Genomic DNA, 16,371 nt, shown 5'->3' on the forward strand with positions numbered 1-16,371 from the left:
GTTTTGAAAAGCTTCCTAAATAGTTCCATGTATGAAATAATGCACTTTTGGACACTTTCTGTTGGTACGTCAGTAGGTAAGGTTTTCTTAATTTACTAAATATATCGAAATATTCGTAGGTTGTTATAATCCGTAAAATACCGAACGACGGACCGATACTACCTTCAAACCTTCAAAAAAAGAGCCTACTCCCATCTTAAAGGCCGCCAACGCACTTACAACCTCTCTGGTGTTGCAGGTGTCCATGGGCGGCGGTACTCGCTTACCATCAGGTGATCTGTCTGCTCGTTTGCCTCCTCTATCATAAAAAAATACCTATGTGTACCTAATGAATAAAATACATTAGGTATCATCAATTGGAAAATTGACGAGTAAAATATTAATCTATAATTCAAAACGTATTGCAACCGCATATTATTACAGTTTATTGAATTCGATTCAATTCACACAACGAAAATTTAATATACTGGTAGGCATACCATATAATTGTATTATAATTCGCGGTTGATGTTAATTCATTAAGCCCTCATACTCGTACCCTCTGCCCACATAGGGTGAAGTGTCCAATGGTTTTTAACAAGTGTTGGTAGCCTTTAAACTTTGCGACGCCGTGTTAAACTCAAAAGCTGTCACTCAGGTTGAAATTGAACTTTATGAATATGCAGGTCTATGTTGCTCTGTGGTCTGTAACGGATTAATCCGTCATTGGCGTTAGAGCTGGGGTTCGGATATATCCGTCGTTGGCGTCGAAAAGATTAAATAATAGTTATTGGCACCTAACTTTGTAGGTAAGTTATCTCTTCTCAATATAAGGTTGGGGGCCAATGACTGATAATAGGAACTTCATATAATAACTTATGACAGTTATGACAATGAATTGCTTAATTTAATAGTACATTAGACTTGAATATAACTTATACTCCATTATATTCCAGGTAACATTAGATTTTAGAAGATGACAACATCAGGGATTCTAAACCTTTTCTGTTAAGTCGTAATATTATTTTGAAGTGAAAACGTCTTTAGGCGCGTTAGGCATTTTTTGTAATGGGAAAAACCATTGAACTCGCGACACTGTTACCGTTACCGACACCTAATAAAGCTAAAAATATTTCCTGACGATTCTTAAAATACACGCGTAATCGTTCAAGTTTTCACTTTTGTCGGCACTCCCGGAGTGCGACTGTTTTTTTTTTATAACGAGTATCTTCTTGCTCAGTGCAATAATAACATAAATGTTTATTAAAAAACGCTGCCATGAAATGCGAGTAGTATTTACTCGTATTTCATAAAAGTAACAATGTTGTGCACTCTCGGAACGATTAATTCTGAAAATATTTACTTCATCCAAAATTGATATTTCAAAACTCACTCGTATTGAGTATATTGAGTAACGATACTACACGCTATAGAGGTGGAGCACAAAAAAAAAACATCCCCACGGTTTACGTAAGTTTTTGGTCGGCTACCTTTTATAAATGTCTAATATTATTTAGGTACTCGTGCAAAATTTTCTATCTAGTACGTTTGATCTCTGAGCTAAGCCGCGGACGGACAGATGAACAGATAGAACGATGCACCTTCATTAGAACTAGAAAGTTTCCTAGTCGGCTACTTGAAGTTGTAAAAAGATAGGAAAAATTGTTTAGAATCATAGCATTCAATTTCTTGCACCCAGTTGTATACGTTTGCCTCTTTATATAGGTGTTTTATATGAAAACTTTATTTATTTATTGTAAAGTTCAATTATAAGTACACTTAAACTTGTAAAACCAAATATAATAACATAAATGGCACTAGGCTGTATACATATATACTACCTGAAATACTAAATGATTTGCCAGAAGATGTTCGTGTAAAGTACTTAAATGGTAAACATATAAAAAAAGTTATTAATAGCACTTATTAAAATCTAACGACAGAAGCTACTTACTCTAAGAATCCTACAATGATTTTTTATTAGATATAAGATATTAATATAATGCTTTTTTCTTTGAACTCCCTTGTAATAAAGTTTTGAAGTCTTGTATTAAATTTTAGACTGTAACTTGTTTGTTTATTCAATAAATAAATAAAAAACTGAGTATTTACAAATTAAAATATGAATTTAATCAAAATAATTGATAGATAAATTAGGTGGAAGTGTTTTCAACTTCGATATTTTATTTGAATGACACTGCTTATTGGTTGCCATGTGACATAAAAATGTTCTCCTTAAAGGACTATTTTTCTTCCTGTTTAATCCTATCTGGAATGGACTTATACTTTACCTGAAAAAAAAAAAAATTTACAATTTAACTATTCCAAGTCCTTACTCCCTTGAAGGTGATGTCGCTCCATGCGGACTAAAGCATCGACATCACCCGCTCGGTGTGCCCTTCTCATTTAATTAAATTGTCGAAATAGGGTTTCGTTTCAGCGCTGGCCTCCTAATTTCCGGGGCACCTTTGTCCCGTGTACGGGATAGTACCAAATTTTAAGTACTATTCTTGCATCACAAACTGAAAATCATTATCATTGGTCCGACCTTAGAAAAGTACAAATCTAACAAAAATGAAAACTAACAGACTCGTTTTTCGTTCTACGAATTGGTGCGGTTAAATTGTCAGAACATGTTCATTTTAAATAAATTTTCAACTGTGTGTGCGTACAGTTATTCGGAATACCTTCTAAAACTCAAGTAAGTGGCACTCGTAGGTACTCTGTTAAAAATAATAATCTTACTGTTCAGTGTTTAATTAATTATGCAAACACCGGCGCTTAGCTATATCTGCTTACCGAACGTCAATGACATTCTTGTGACGGCAGTGCGGCACGTTCAGCTGGAGCTCGTTGACACACATGCAATATCGATTTGCACTGGCCTACAAACTTGTTTACGGAAACATTTCTTAAGACATTGCGAATTTAAGCAGGGCGGGTGCCCTGCTTAAAAAATAAAACAGAATATATATAATTTTAAAAAATATGATCTTGTCATGTTTTAAAGACTTAGGTACCTAATAACGCATGATACATACGATAGGTAAGTCTTTAAAAAGAAGCTGATTAAGTATTTATGGAGGTAATCGATGATCGAAAATTATTTACTCCTTCCTACCTTCCGTGGTGTAAATATATAAATAAATTATAATAACGCCCAAATCTTATTAACAAAAAATATATAGAAGATTACTTCTACCCTGACGGCTCGGCCCTCAAATTAACTTAACCATCTATTGGTCACTTTACAGCCTCTTCAACTTCTCCACTTCTGCTTTCTACTTTTGTTCTATTTCACACTTTACTGAGTAAAATGTCAATAATAGCTACGGTCTAATCAAAATAAATACACAAATAAATAAATAATAAATGTAGAATAGTAGTAGTCTTCCAGATGAAAACTTTGTAGGATTCTAGAATTTATTATCTAAAAGTATCGAATCAGCGGCTGCAGCACGGTGCCACAGTAGGAAAGTTAATAAAAAATAGGCTGTTATAATTGAATGTTTCGCAAAATCGGATCTTTACTGGGTTGCTGGTGTTTTTACAAGAAAGAGTAATTAAAAGATTCAGTGAGCCAATCGGCCGACAAGTATTAAACTTCCCATACTTATACAATAAAATTTAGCGGACGCTTTAACGGCGACGTCGCTGACACAGAGTAGTAATAGTAGTAGTAGTAAAACACTTTATTGCACAAAACAAGTACATAACAAAATAGCGAATACAATAAATGTGTGGAAAGGCGAACTTATCCCTTTAAGGGATCTCATCCAGCTAACCTTGAGAGTTTGGTACAAGCGACGCGACCCTAAGGCTGAATTCGTTAACACATTCGCGAATGACACGTTCTCACGCGTCCTCGTTAACACGCGTCCTCTTGAATGACACGTTCTGTAGTCGGGTTCTCTGTTTGTAGTCGATGTTTTTTATATAAGGGATTCTACCGGCTACGCTCGAAGCGCGTAGCATGCGCTGGTGCTGAATTTACTTAAATCATTAAAACACACTGCTTAAAGTCTCCAACTACAATAATGTCTTTATTAAATTTGAGAAACGGGACTTAATCGCGTATTAGGGTAAATTTACTTAATACGCGATCAAGTCCCGGTCTATTATTTAATAATATGCGAAAATTTATATCAGTGTTTTACAAGTATGTCCCCCGCATGTCCCCCTTATACAAGAAATATTAAATATGTTTATTCAAAGGAAAACTAAAATAAAAACTTGGGAAAGGAAAAAAAAGTTTTCCTTTTGCTAAATGCTCTAGTAAAGAAAATGCTTTATATTAAAGTTATCAGCGCCTTTGACAGAAAACTAGAGAGAATAATTTTATTCCCAGGAAAAATATGCGTATTTCCTGACAGCAAAAATAAAGAAGTGACCGCTGTAACAAACAGCAAGCGCTTATTCCTTTCGGTATAATACCATTTCTTATATTAATGTAACCACTGCCAGCTATAGCTGCGGGCTACACTTGTAGCCGATAACGTGTTCTTTCCGCTTTATAGCGAAATGTGCCTATGAACAGAAAACTCTCCGAGCAGGTGGCAGGCAGTGAATGTGTTAACTTTATTCTAGATATATTTATTTTTTAATTAAAAAAACAGAGCTGCTTTTGTGTTATGTGACACCGAGACACTTTGCGAAAACTAGTTTAAACTCGTAAAATAGCGTTTTCATTAAAACCGGGTATATTACGGTAAGATGTTTAGGTATAGGCTAATCAAAAAGAATAGGTTCCGACATACCAACTGTCGATTATGTGAATATTTTCAGAATAAATCATTAGTAAAATCCACAAAATTTATACATGTACGAAATAAATAATTATGTCTATGTCATGACTGCATTGTATTTATTTGACTAACTTTTAGGTAAAATATTTTATTGTAATGAGCACAAAGATACTCTAAATAAAAACGACTTCACAGAAAAGGTTACCTTTAAAAAGGATTACCTTTGTTAATCTTGTCATCTGCTAGAGTCTATTGTTATCTGGAATGGAGTATACTAGGTATCGCCAGGAGAGTTGAGGTGAATGACTACACACACAGCTACACAGTACTAATCGCAAACACAATATTGAATTAATGAATGTGACTTAAGCGCACGATATTAAGCAAAAAAAAAATATCCTCGAAGTAAGTTTTTGGTCCATCTTGCAGTTAGAGGTTCAACTTGCTACCGGTACGAAAAAAGGATACTAATTAAAGATTTCGTAGTCATTTCATGATTTTATTGTTGTGTGCGTGACTTCAACTCTCGTGGGCATATCTATTATATGATATTTAAATTGTAGTGATTAAAGGGCTAAAGCCTGTTTGACTATGTCCAAGTAAAGTATTGGATAGATAATTAATAAATAAATTAACTGTCACATAAAACTTCCTGCAAACCTTAGCACTTAAGCCACCGGTTAAGCTTATTTGAAGATTGTGAAACGCCAACGATGACTATTCGTCAGATAAGTGGCAAGTAGCTTATTCGGACTTTACTTGGACATTGTTAAACAGGCCCTTAGTAAAGTAGCCGGTAAAAATAAAAATAGAAAGAAGATCTGAAAAGTTAAGGCACTTGTTGTAAAAAAAATCAAACATGAAAAATAAATACGTACAAAATTATTGGCATTAGCGAAATTTGCCTAGCCTCCCATAACAATAGTTGCTTCCACTCATTTCAATTCGCCAACATCATGAATAGAGTTCAAGCCTACATCGCCAACAACCAATAGAAAGAAAAAGGCAGACGGCTTTTTGCTCGTAATTCAATCTTTAAGAGGGCTTTGTATATCTCCTTCAGATCTCCTTCGCTTTAAATTATTCTGACATCCCTATTGTTTTCACAGTGCAAGTAAACCGCGACTTGCAGTTAAGATACAATGAGCCGAAGTCTACTACCTAATATTGGTGTATATATAGCTGAACCAAAAGTGAAAGTGCTTTAGAAACATTTATAAAAGACGAGCACGAATTTGAAGAGTATGTGCGATACGTAAAACCGTAGTCAGACAAATGTGTCATAATATACTAGATACACCAGCTTATAAGTGCATCGTAATTTGTGAAAATGTACAACGCATTCCTGCTTTTTCAAGCCAATTTGCAGAGCAGACACTATTACTTCGAATTACATTACTAATTCAACATTCCTACGTTTGGTAATGACATTCCAGAACCTCCCCTCATGCTTGTTAATTTCCCTTTTTGTTCCCTAGAACTTTATCTATTTAATCTCTTTAGACAGGATACGTAGGTTTTTGAGTTGTTGAGACGTGTCTTAGATTAACTATTACTAAAGGTCAAGATTTTGCTGATTTAAATCACAGGAAAGACATCATATCATATCAGACTTATATCACCCCCTGCTGAGCATAGGCCTCTCTTCCAGTACGCCACTTATGCCGGTCCTGAGCCAATCTTATCCAGGAAATTCATATTATGTACGAAGTAGGTATGTAGGTACATGTATACTGACGCATCAAAATCGCGTCCCCCGGCGAACACTTTACCTTAATGCACTTTAGCTTACTAGACTGCAAAGTATTCAGAGTCATCTCGGTAAATTTTCGTTCGTCAGTTGCTGGTAATTAGCTTCCGTTCGTACCCTTAGTTTCAAAGTTTACGGCGATATTTTAAGTTATCAAGTGGTATTTTCAAGAAAGAAAGAAAAAATGCCTGCGAATTTATGCTTAGCTTTCAGGAATCAATTTACCACATATAGGTATTTTGTTACATAGGTATTGTGTACATGCTCCATGCACATCATCAAACTTTTATAGACTGTCGCCGCTAGTGATTTTATAAGTGACGAAATATTATGATTTCTAAACAGTCCTTCGTTTAGGTACCTTTTACATTTTAAGCACGCTAACTTTTTATTATATTACCTGAATCATGCATTTGTCCATTTGTTATCTATAAGGAATATACGTTGAATTCGACTCCTGACGCCGCGACTGCAATGCAATACCCATAATGTCTAGCTTTGCGTTTCCGTGGCACTTCAGTCTAGAGGCGGATAACACTTATCGTGAAATTATCGCGTTTATATGCGTAAAGTTATTGCGTTTTCTTTTTGATATTTTTGCCGTGACAAGATCGTGACGCGTGCCTTGACTCGTATTGTCATATTATTAAAGGTTAGATTTGACAAATCTGCGCGTCATCGTGGATGACACGAACACCTTGTAAAATACAAGTTACATACGTAAATAAACAATATTTTTTTAAACTGAAAAAAAAAGTTATATTTATGTTTTTTTATCATGTTTCAATCGATGACGTATTTTTAAGACCCTGACAAGTAAAAAGAGTACAGTAGCGATAGTAGCGGAAGAGACTACACGGCAAAATTATCTAATATTCTCTAATAGCTGTCAAGTCGAGATATGTCTTCTTCTATATGTATGGTGAACAATATTAAACTATCGCTGATACTTTTATAAGCAGACTGTAGTGTAGAGATATTATTTTTATATTAGTTAAAACATAGGGTGGTAGATACTTTTCAAGCGTTATTCTATCCGCTGGCCCTTTGCGGCACCGACTCCACGGCGGACCAAAAAATCGAAAGCAAGTAGGAAAGCGGACCCTAGCAAAGGCCGGGATAACGCTAGGTAGAAGAAGACTGTTGATGATGATTGTACGAGTACAGTCAACATTAAATACATAGTGACAGGCAAAGTGACCAAAATGTATAGTAATAAACTTTTGTTAGCATATAACTATAGTTATGTTCCGATATATCTGACCGCGGGCTGTCCTATTTCTTTGATACTACCGACTGTACTTACGTGTACATTTTTCTAATCAAATGCATACCTATAAGAGTAACCAGTAAATATGGACGTACCTCCGTATAGGGTTTTCGTCGGAGAGTATGAAGAGCGACGTGGGCCCCGGAGTAGCGGGCTGATGCGCGCCGCCCATGGTATCAGCTGGCGCCGCGCGCGCTTGCGCGCCCGCCGCCTCCTGCGCTGCAGCCAACCTGGAAACGCAGCACCAGCACGTCAACACAACTGCATTTACATGAAAAATGGGGTAAATGACTTTTGTGTGTTATGGGTATGATCCAGTTTCTTGCGGAGATTATATGTCTAGATAGGACCAATTGCATCAGGCAATACAAAAGTCAGAATTGTGAGAGGCAAAGTGGCATCCGTATTCAGTGCTTACTAATTCAATATTTTGGCTGTGAGATATTTGCTCGTATTCTATCGATTCTCTGCATTTCAATGTTTGATATTAGGGTAATATTTTTATTTATTTACACAAATGCAAAAAATACTACAAAAATTTACTTATATTATTATAAATAATCATTTGTAAAATGATAACATTTTACTCCGGCGCTTGTAGCCTACTTACTAGCATTAAATAAGGGTTGGCTGGTTGATTCTCTTGCTAAATTCAAGTTCTTAGCCTCGAAAGCCCGCCGGATCATGTCATTACAATTACCAGATCAATATTATTTTATTTTGAAAATTTTCCCTACTAAGGCAAAAGTCACAAAGGAAAGTTTAAAAAAATGTTGAGTGAAAAATAGATATCGATATACAGTATGTATTTTTGATATAATCGCAAACGTAAACTAGTCATAGTCATGATGTGCGAAATACATTGCTGCTCGAGGAATTTTCAAAAATCATTAGTCTCTGGTAATGGAATTAACTAAAAAAATATTTCCGAATCGCTTTATAGTACTATAACCTACGTGACCTAAGTGACTACTTGTGACAAGTGTGACATTAAATGCGACGTGTTGAGTTAAAACAGAGTAGTGATACATTGCTTGCTGAATTATTTATTTTACATGGAAAAATAAAATTCGTCTGATTTTTAAAAAACCTATAAAAATGTGTTCATTAAATCGTAAACCAACTATACTCTTTGGTTATGCGGTCGTATCAAAAATACACGCTGTAGATGTAATATGTTTTAGTAGTTTCGCAAATCTGTACCCTTCATACTCGTACTAATTAGGGCGAAAAATGTGTGTGTGTGTGTGTGTGTGTGTGTGTGTGTGTGTGTGTGTGTGTGTGTGTGTGTGTGTGTGTGTGTGTGTGTGTGTGTGTGTATCTGTATGTGTGTAATACCATATTGCTCAAACGTAAAGTCTTAATTACATCCAATTATATATCATTGAATACACATTTTATGACATTATTTGGATTTTGTGAAAAATGTTAAAAACCTAGTTGTGCGAAATTATCCCATCGTTAATCGCTAATGGGCATGGCTACCATCACCTTCGAGATCCACTTTAAACAACTAATATCTAAGTACGTAAAACACTAGTTATTGTCCAATACTAATATATCTACACATTCAGGTTTTACGATGAAGGGTTATTATACTTGTTATAGATTTGCCATAGAGTTTTATTTGTCATGTCGGTATTAAATTTGTTTACAAGTGAGTACAGTGTTATCAAAAAGGTAAGTAGTTTATATAAATAAGAGCAAGTCATAAAATATACCAGACCCGGAGCTGTCAGGTAAATCTTTCCTAATAAAAATAGTTTGTGTTTAACATATCTTCTTTAACACAAACTGAATGACATTTTAAATACGCCGCTCTATAGTATAAATCCAATTTATGATTATTATATTACGTTAGAATTGAGACCACCTCGCGTTATCGATATTTCTGTTTACTTTACCTAGACTCGCTTAATTAAAAAGACTGTAAGGTTTACTGCGCCGTTCCTTTTTTATTTGTGAGCTTTGTAGTACTTATAAAAAACTAATACAACTGCTGTTACTCTGCGCAGTTCATATAATAATATAATATATCTAATATTTTTTTATTAAAACAAAAATCTTATTCTATTATTTTGTTTATTACATTTGTTTATTGTTTACAAACGAAGATAATTCAGGCACAACGCCGTGGGAAAACCACAGGAGAAACCCAACTTGATAAATAATAAATAAGTTATGAATGACTAAGGCCCTCAGCACACGGCGCGTAATACGCGCGTAGAACGAGAACGCTACCAGCACGTACAAGTTCAAAGAAGTCCGCACTCGAAGCGTAGCGTATGAGATTTCTGTCGCCGGTACGATAGGCGTAGCGTAATACAGACGTAAAAACCCAAACTTCTGTTATAATTCACATAATCACACAATAAAAAAATCTTCTACATCTGACGAGAAAGTAAGATCGTCGATGCATCCACCGAAGACATCTGACGCCATGATTTCAACGATAGAGATTTCACTTATAAAACGATTACGCTTACGCGACGCTTGGTCTTAGAGTTCTACGTGTCTCATACTCGTAACATTTTTACGATACGCTTACGCAGACGCCTCGTGTGCTGAGGCCTAACTATCCTAACTGATTTTAGTAGCTTTAGTAGCGAATCCATTAACCCATTGAACCCTTAAGTCTAAGGAGAGACTTTGCCTCCTTGTATGTGTTCTACCACTAAATACGAAACAAAAATACGAGGAAAACTGTGTGACGCATAATACAGACAATAATTGCAAAATAAAATGAGATATCTCTGTGTTGATAAAACGTCGCATTACGTAGGAAGAAAAGTCGCAAATGTTATTTGAAACTCTAGATGGAACGAGTACCCAGTCACATTTATATGCTTCAAAAGTGCCCTCCATACTCATGCGCGAATCACGGCGAGTGTAGCGCCGATTTCGCAGATTGTCCACGCCTTCGCGCCTTGTTCACCGTTTTTTGTCGTTCTTCGGCCCAACTCAATGATGACGCGAAGCGCAAACTTGCAAAACTCTACATTACACACTATTTTGGCTCATCTATGCCTAGATAAATATTAATTATATTATCATTATATTGTATTAAGTAGCTATATTTTACGATTTTACAACAAAATAAAATGGAAAAATATCCTTCACGTCAATCACGTATGATGCCGTATGTAACTAACAGTTAAACTCGATCAGCTGATGCTTTTCCGCCATCTTGCCGCAATCCAAACTGCGAAATCACCGTGAAGTTGTACGAGTGTGGAGTCATACGTCGCGATCTGTTCGCTCCGCGATTCAGGCACATAGTCTGGAGGAGGCTTAAGGTATTGGAGGTGACAGACCATTCAACAATAACTGAATTGGAAACTATTGAAAATCTTTGGGGCAATCAAAAACGACACTTGTTACTGACAGATCAGTGGAATGGGATCGAATACCGTACACTGTCTTGTACTAACCGTACAATTTTAGTCGTATTTAAAACTCCTAACACCTTGATACTGGCAAAATAGTCCCACTGGACTGGAGCCATAGTTTAAAAAAAATGAATGAATGAACTAGCCTGGGATCAATTGGTCTGATAGTCAAAGTAGATACAAATCTTATTCGGCAATATGAAAATAAGACTCATGTAACGTGCATTACACATGGGTTTAATAGAGTAAACGCTCCTTAAAGGACAAAATCATTTTGACGAATGTGTGGAAACATTCCTCTTCCGTCCCGACCGGTGATAACCTCTTGAAGTTCAAAGTCCTAATACTAGTACAAATTACCTCCAATGAAATTTGAATCATTATTAAATGGAACAGAGCTACTTTTGCTTTGTTTTGTTTGATTTTAAAACAAAAAAAATAATGTATCGATTCGATACCATTGATTCAAAGGCTATCCATTTTTGAATGGTGGGCAGCTAGAGGATAGGCAGTGTGATAATGGGGTACATCGATAAATGCTGCCTCATATTATTTGAAACATTTAATCATTAGGATCAAATCAAATCTGTCATCGTCGCTTCCAATGCGCGTGATAACTAAAGAAAAGAAAATTAACCGCATCCGGTATTTAAAAGTTGAGTTACTTTTCGTCGATACACGCGTATAATGTGTGAAAGAATAACCCGTTATAACACTATACAAATTATAACCCAACTGTCTAAAAGCAAGGAGGTTGAATTATCACCAAATGTAAATTTTATAACAAATATGTTCAATTTTCAATAATACTCGACTCACCATCCAATAACCTCAGTCAATGTGGAAAGATGCACCATCAGTCTAACCCGGGGTTAACCGGTTAAACCTGGAGTAACCATCGTTACCGGTACAAATTGCCACTGAGTTAATGGTTTAACCGGTTAACCCTGCGTTCAGTGGGATGGTGCAAGTGGCGCTTAGTCATTTAAAATGTTTTAACAGACATCAAATGTTGACAGCAAAATTCATGAAACATATTTTAGTAATTTATTTAAATAATTCAAACCTTTAAGACATTTCGAGCGTCTTTCTTTTTGTTTATAAAAAAATAAAGGTTCAAAATACTAGATTCATTTGTTTGTATTTTTTTCTTCTACGAAAATTGAATGTTGATATCGATGTTTATTCTAAAGGGACCACATCAAAAGGCATCTTAAGCTAGAGTATTAATCGTGATTAAATTTATGAAAACTAGTTGCAGCGACCAGGTCGCGTTAGTCACATTCGCATTAAACTTTTTTTCATTGTAAGTATCAACGTATTCTGCTGTAGGTAAACAAAAACCTATTTTCTACTTAGAATATTTTTCCTTCTTTCTAATAATTTTGGTTAAGTCATGGAGGACTCGGTAAATATGGCGGAAAATTCAACACGGAACCTGATACCCTGTCATATAGGTAACCTACATTAAATATGTATGTTCTCACGGGAGACTACACTACGGCTGAAATCACTCACCGATGTATTTACTTGATAGGCGACCGCGAACTCAAATCGATACTTGAAAATTTAGGTAATTGCGCAAAGTTCCATTGCGAGAAGCACTGCATTTAGTCACTTATACACCAACGAATGGTCTCTTAGTCAAATCAACTGGGGTGGGCACAAGCACAGACCAATAAAGACCGAAGCGGCCCGACACGAACGCAGCGCCCAAGAGCCAGGGCGGGAATGCGCTTGCAGCCTCCGCTCGCCCGGCTCCTACTTTGCTGCTCAGAACCAAACAGCCGTACGTAGCCGTGAGACTTGAACAAGTTAAGGCTTTTTCGTTCGGCGTGGGAGGACTGCAACTCGTCGGCCGACTGAGTCTTCGCTACGCGTGTTCTCAAACAATAATAGAGCAATCGGCGACCTAGTCGGCTGACCTACCTTCTGATTGAGACGACGCATATGATATCAGGCTTGGATTATGGGTGTTATGAAGTGTAAACTGGATAAGGATTCTGTTTATTTATCGGGAAACGGGGTCGCGTTTAAGTCGCATACTTTGGTGAAGACTTGTGTGAAATTCAAACTCAAAAGGTTGCAAATAAAAATATTTGGTTTTATAAATATTAGAAACACAGCATTTATTAACCCGATTTTCATTAATTTCCCTGCTAAACAGTTATTATGATAAATAAATGAATATTTTTATGATGACATAGCATGTTTAGCGATGTTAACCTGGATCGATCAGATGTAGGTTGTATAGGACTTGTCCTGTGTTACTTCGTGAAACGCCAGCGCGTATAGATCGTGTTATCCACGACAACGCGTGCCTTAGCTCCTGTTGCCATGTTTTTAAGGGTTAGATTTGACAAATCTGCGCGTCATCATGAATAACACGAACTATAAAAGTGTAATACTATAGTAATAATAATAGTATTTCCGGTTTTTGGGTCGAAAACTTGTACTTCTTCTACGCAGGAAGGCTTTCAGAAACTACTGCTACTTGTATACATGTATCTACGTGTTTCTGAATAGACCTAAATTAATGACCCAAAGGTATTTCGAAATTTTCGTTAGACTTATTCAATTTCCTGTGCGGATATGATGATCGTTCTTGTCTACGTGACAGCGTGATAAAATGGTAGTAGTAGTAGGAGTAAAACACTTTACAGTACATATGATGCTACTTTACCGCACTAGTGCGAAAATTAGCATATTACTATGTCGAACATTTAAAGGGCCATATGTACTGTCAAACGTTGTACGATACATGTGCGAACAGGTAATTCGCAACTCGTGTCGATTTAAAACACTGCCTTCGGTCGTGTTTTAATTTATCGCCACTCGTTTCGAATTTCCTATTTTTCGCACTTGTATCGTAATGTACTATTATTGTACAGAAAGAAACATAGGTAAAACAGGAAAGAACATACATCATTTGTACAAAGGCGTACTTATCCCTTCCAGGGATCTCTTCCAGTTAACCTTTGGTGTCCTTCATTCCTTAATGGTGTCCGTGTCCGTCACTTTCAGTCGCGCGGTAATTAAAAGCGAACATTATTTTATCACGTGGATAAAGCCATCTATAATACGATGCCGCAGGGCTAAGATAGTGAGATAAACAGCTTGCATGTCTGTGTTGGTATTAAGTGTTGTAATATCAGAAACTTATATTTTACTTTTCCTGCTAACGTGGCAGTAAAGTAGGTGAAACAATTGACAGTTGTGCCTTTCTTTAATGTATTTCTAGCGAAAAGGTAAGTACTTGTAGTATGTATTTATGAGATTTCTCATTTTCACTCGAGAAAGTGATAAATGAAGGCGGAGGTAGCCAAAGAGGCTATCATATTGCTACTATTTTGTGATACCTAATGTATCAAATATTACATGTGTTTTTACTTAACTGGTTAATTTGTCACAACGTACACGTTATGATTTCATATGTCTCTTCTTCTCTGCGGGTAGCATTCCATATTATTTATTTATTATTTATTATTTTATTATTATTTCATGGAATAAATTTATAATCTAGTACAGTTTCCTGCAAAACTGTTTACACAGTTTGACTGGATGTCAAACTGACTGGATGGTTTGGTTTGTTTGGATGGATGGTTTTTGCCGTAACGTTTTTCGGTAAATGTTTAAAATGGAGGAAATTGGCATGAGGGACGTAAGTTCCAGTAGCGTCTATGGCACTTAAGACTATTGCACGTTCGCCGTGATAATAACTCAACGAAGTATTTTTACTCTTTTAAGTTTATGAAGCTGTTGCGAGGTCTACAGTTCACAGAGCCACTGTATATTGCTAGTATCGTCCGTAGACAAAAGGCAGGCAAATATATCGATCGGATGTACGCTACGCGATCCACGGCATTCCAAGTGGTTGCCGAGCACTAAGCACACTGTTCAGGGGAAATAGTTCAACAGCGCACTCCAGTTACAGATAATTGTTAAGTATCTGGAGTTTCCGTTAACCTGGTTACATCGGAAACTCGGGAATACACGGCCAGCAGCTAAAGGCTAAATTACAGATTCCGGATTGTCTGTTTGATCGTAAACAACCGTAGGCACTGTACAGCGGCGCCGACTGTTTACATCGCTAGTTGCTAGTCAATTAACACCGGAAACGGCGTTGAATTAATATTATAATGAATAAATGATTCTGTTATATTTTGACAAATGAAATCTATTTAACAAAGATAAACATAATATAGATCGTGTCATTCACGACGACGCGGGCCTTGACTCGTATTGACATCTTATTAAAGGTTATATATGACAAATCTGTGCGTCATATGAAACGAAATATATTCCACTAAGCTCGCAATAACTCAAGAAACTGGTGGAATGTTCGTCTGCTTGGCCTTTGTAATATCGGAATGTTAGTCGCAATGCAGCCAGTTCATAGAAGTATGCTCCCGGTATTTGTGCATCGTCCTTTAGAAATATCCATGTAGGTACTTATTGGTAAACAGTGTAGCGAGTGAACAACTTAATGTGAATACGGTAAACGTTATACTTGACGACATATACTTTGCACTGAGTCAGTATGCTTTTTAAATTTTAGGTAATATCATGTCAAGACAAAAAAAAACTCATACGTCTTAACCACTCACTGTAATAAATTAGAAATCTGTGTGACGCATTTTCACAATGTACTCACGATGCATCCATAGAAAATCGACTGATTTGTAATGTAGCACCCCACTTATAAAAATTCACTTGTTTATCAATATTCTATATCACATTATGTGTAAATATGCTAGAACGTAAACTATATACGCAACTTAACTATTGTCCATGCGAACCCTTAATAAGTGAATTATGATAATACTTGAGAAGGTAGGTACATTTTCAATGCCACCCTCATTTTGCATCTAATACGATTACGAGATGTAAATAGATATAGACAAGTACACTGACTTTTCGTCTTTTGCTACCTACTAACTTGCATGAAATGTTTCATAACAGTAGGTACAGTCAGCATCAAAAGTAGCGGATCAAGTAACGCTTCATAAGTATCTATAATATTTTTCACATAGCTTGGGTTCTGTGACAGCTGTGATCTCAATACAATTTCTAACCTTAAAATGACAAATTTTATTGAGATGACAGCTGTCTTGGACCCGGGTATGTCCTTAAATTACGTCCAAAAGAGAGGTATGGGCAATGTGAATGTCATCTCGCCTTGTGTGGTAGGGCACAGCACAGCAGATGTCATTCCAGATCTAGAGCAGAACCCAACTG

At 36.3% G+C, this 16,371-nt stretch overlaps 1 protein-coding gene across 14 annotated transcripts in view; it reads right to left on the reverse strand.

Moving 5' to 3' along the window:
- The window catches only part of LOC133523941 (voltage-dependent calcium channel type A subunit alpha-1), a 114,144-nt gene that overhangs the window by 43,650 nt on the left and 54,123 nt on the right, over positions 1–16,371 (reverse strand). For all 14 annotated transcript variants that reach the window (XM_061859759.1, XM_061859751.1, XM_061859765.1 and 11 more), the window contains one exon: positions 7,840–7,974. In XM_061859759.1, the coding sequence (XP_061715743.1) occupies positions 7,840–7,916 (77 nt within the window). In that variant the 5' untranslated portion in view covers positions 7,917–7,974. The remainder of the gene's footprint in view (positions 1–7,839; positions 7,975–16,371) is intronic.

The sequence above is a fragment of the Cydia pomonella genome, chromosome 1 (genome assembly GCF_033807575.1).
Source record: "Cydia pomonella isolate Wapato2018A chromosome 1, ilCydPomo1, whole genome shotgun sequence".
Lineage (NCBI taxonomy): Eukaryota > Metazoa > Arthropoda > Insecta > Lepidoptera > Tortricidae > Cydia > Cydia pomonella.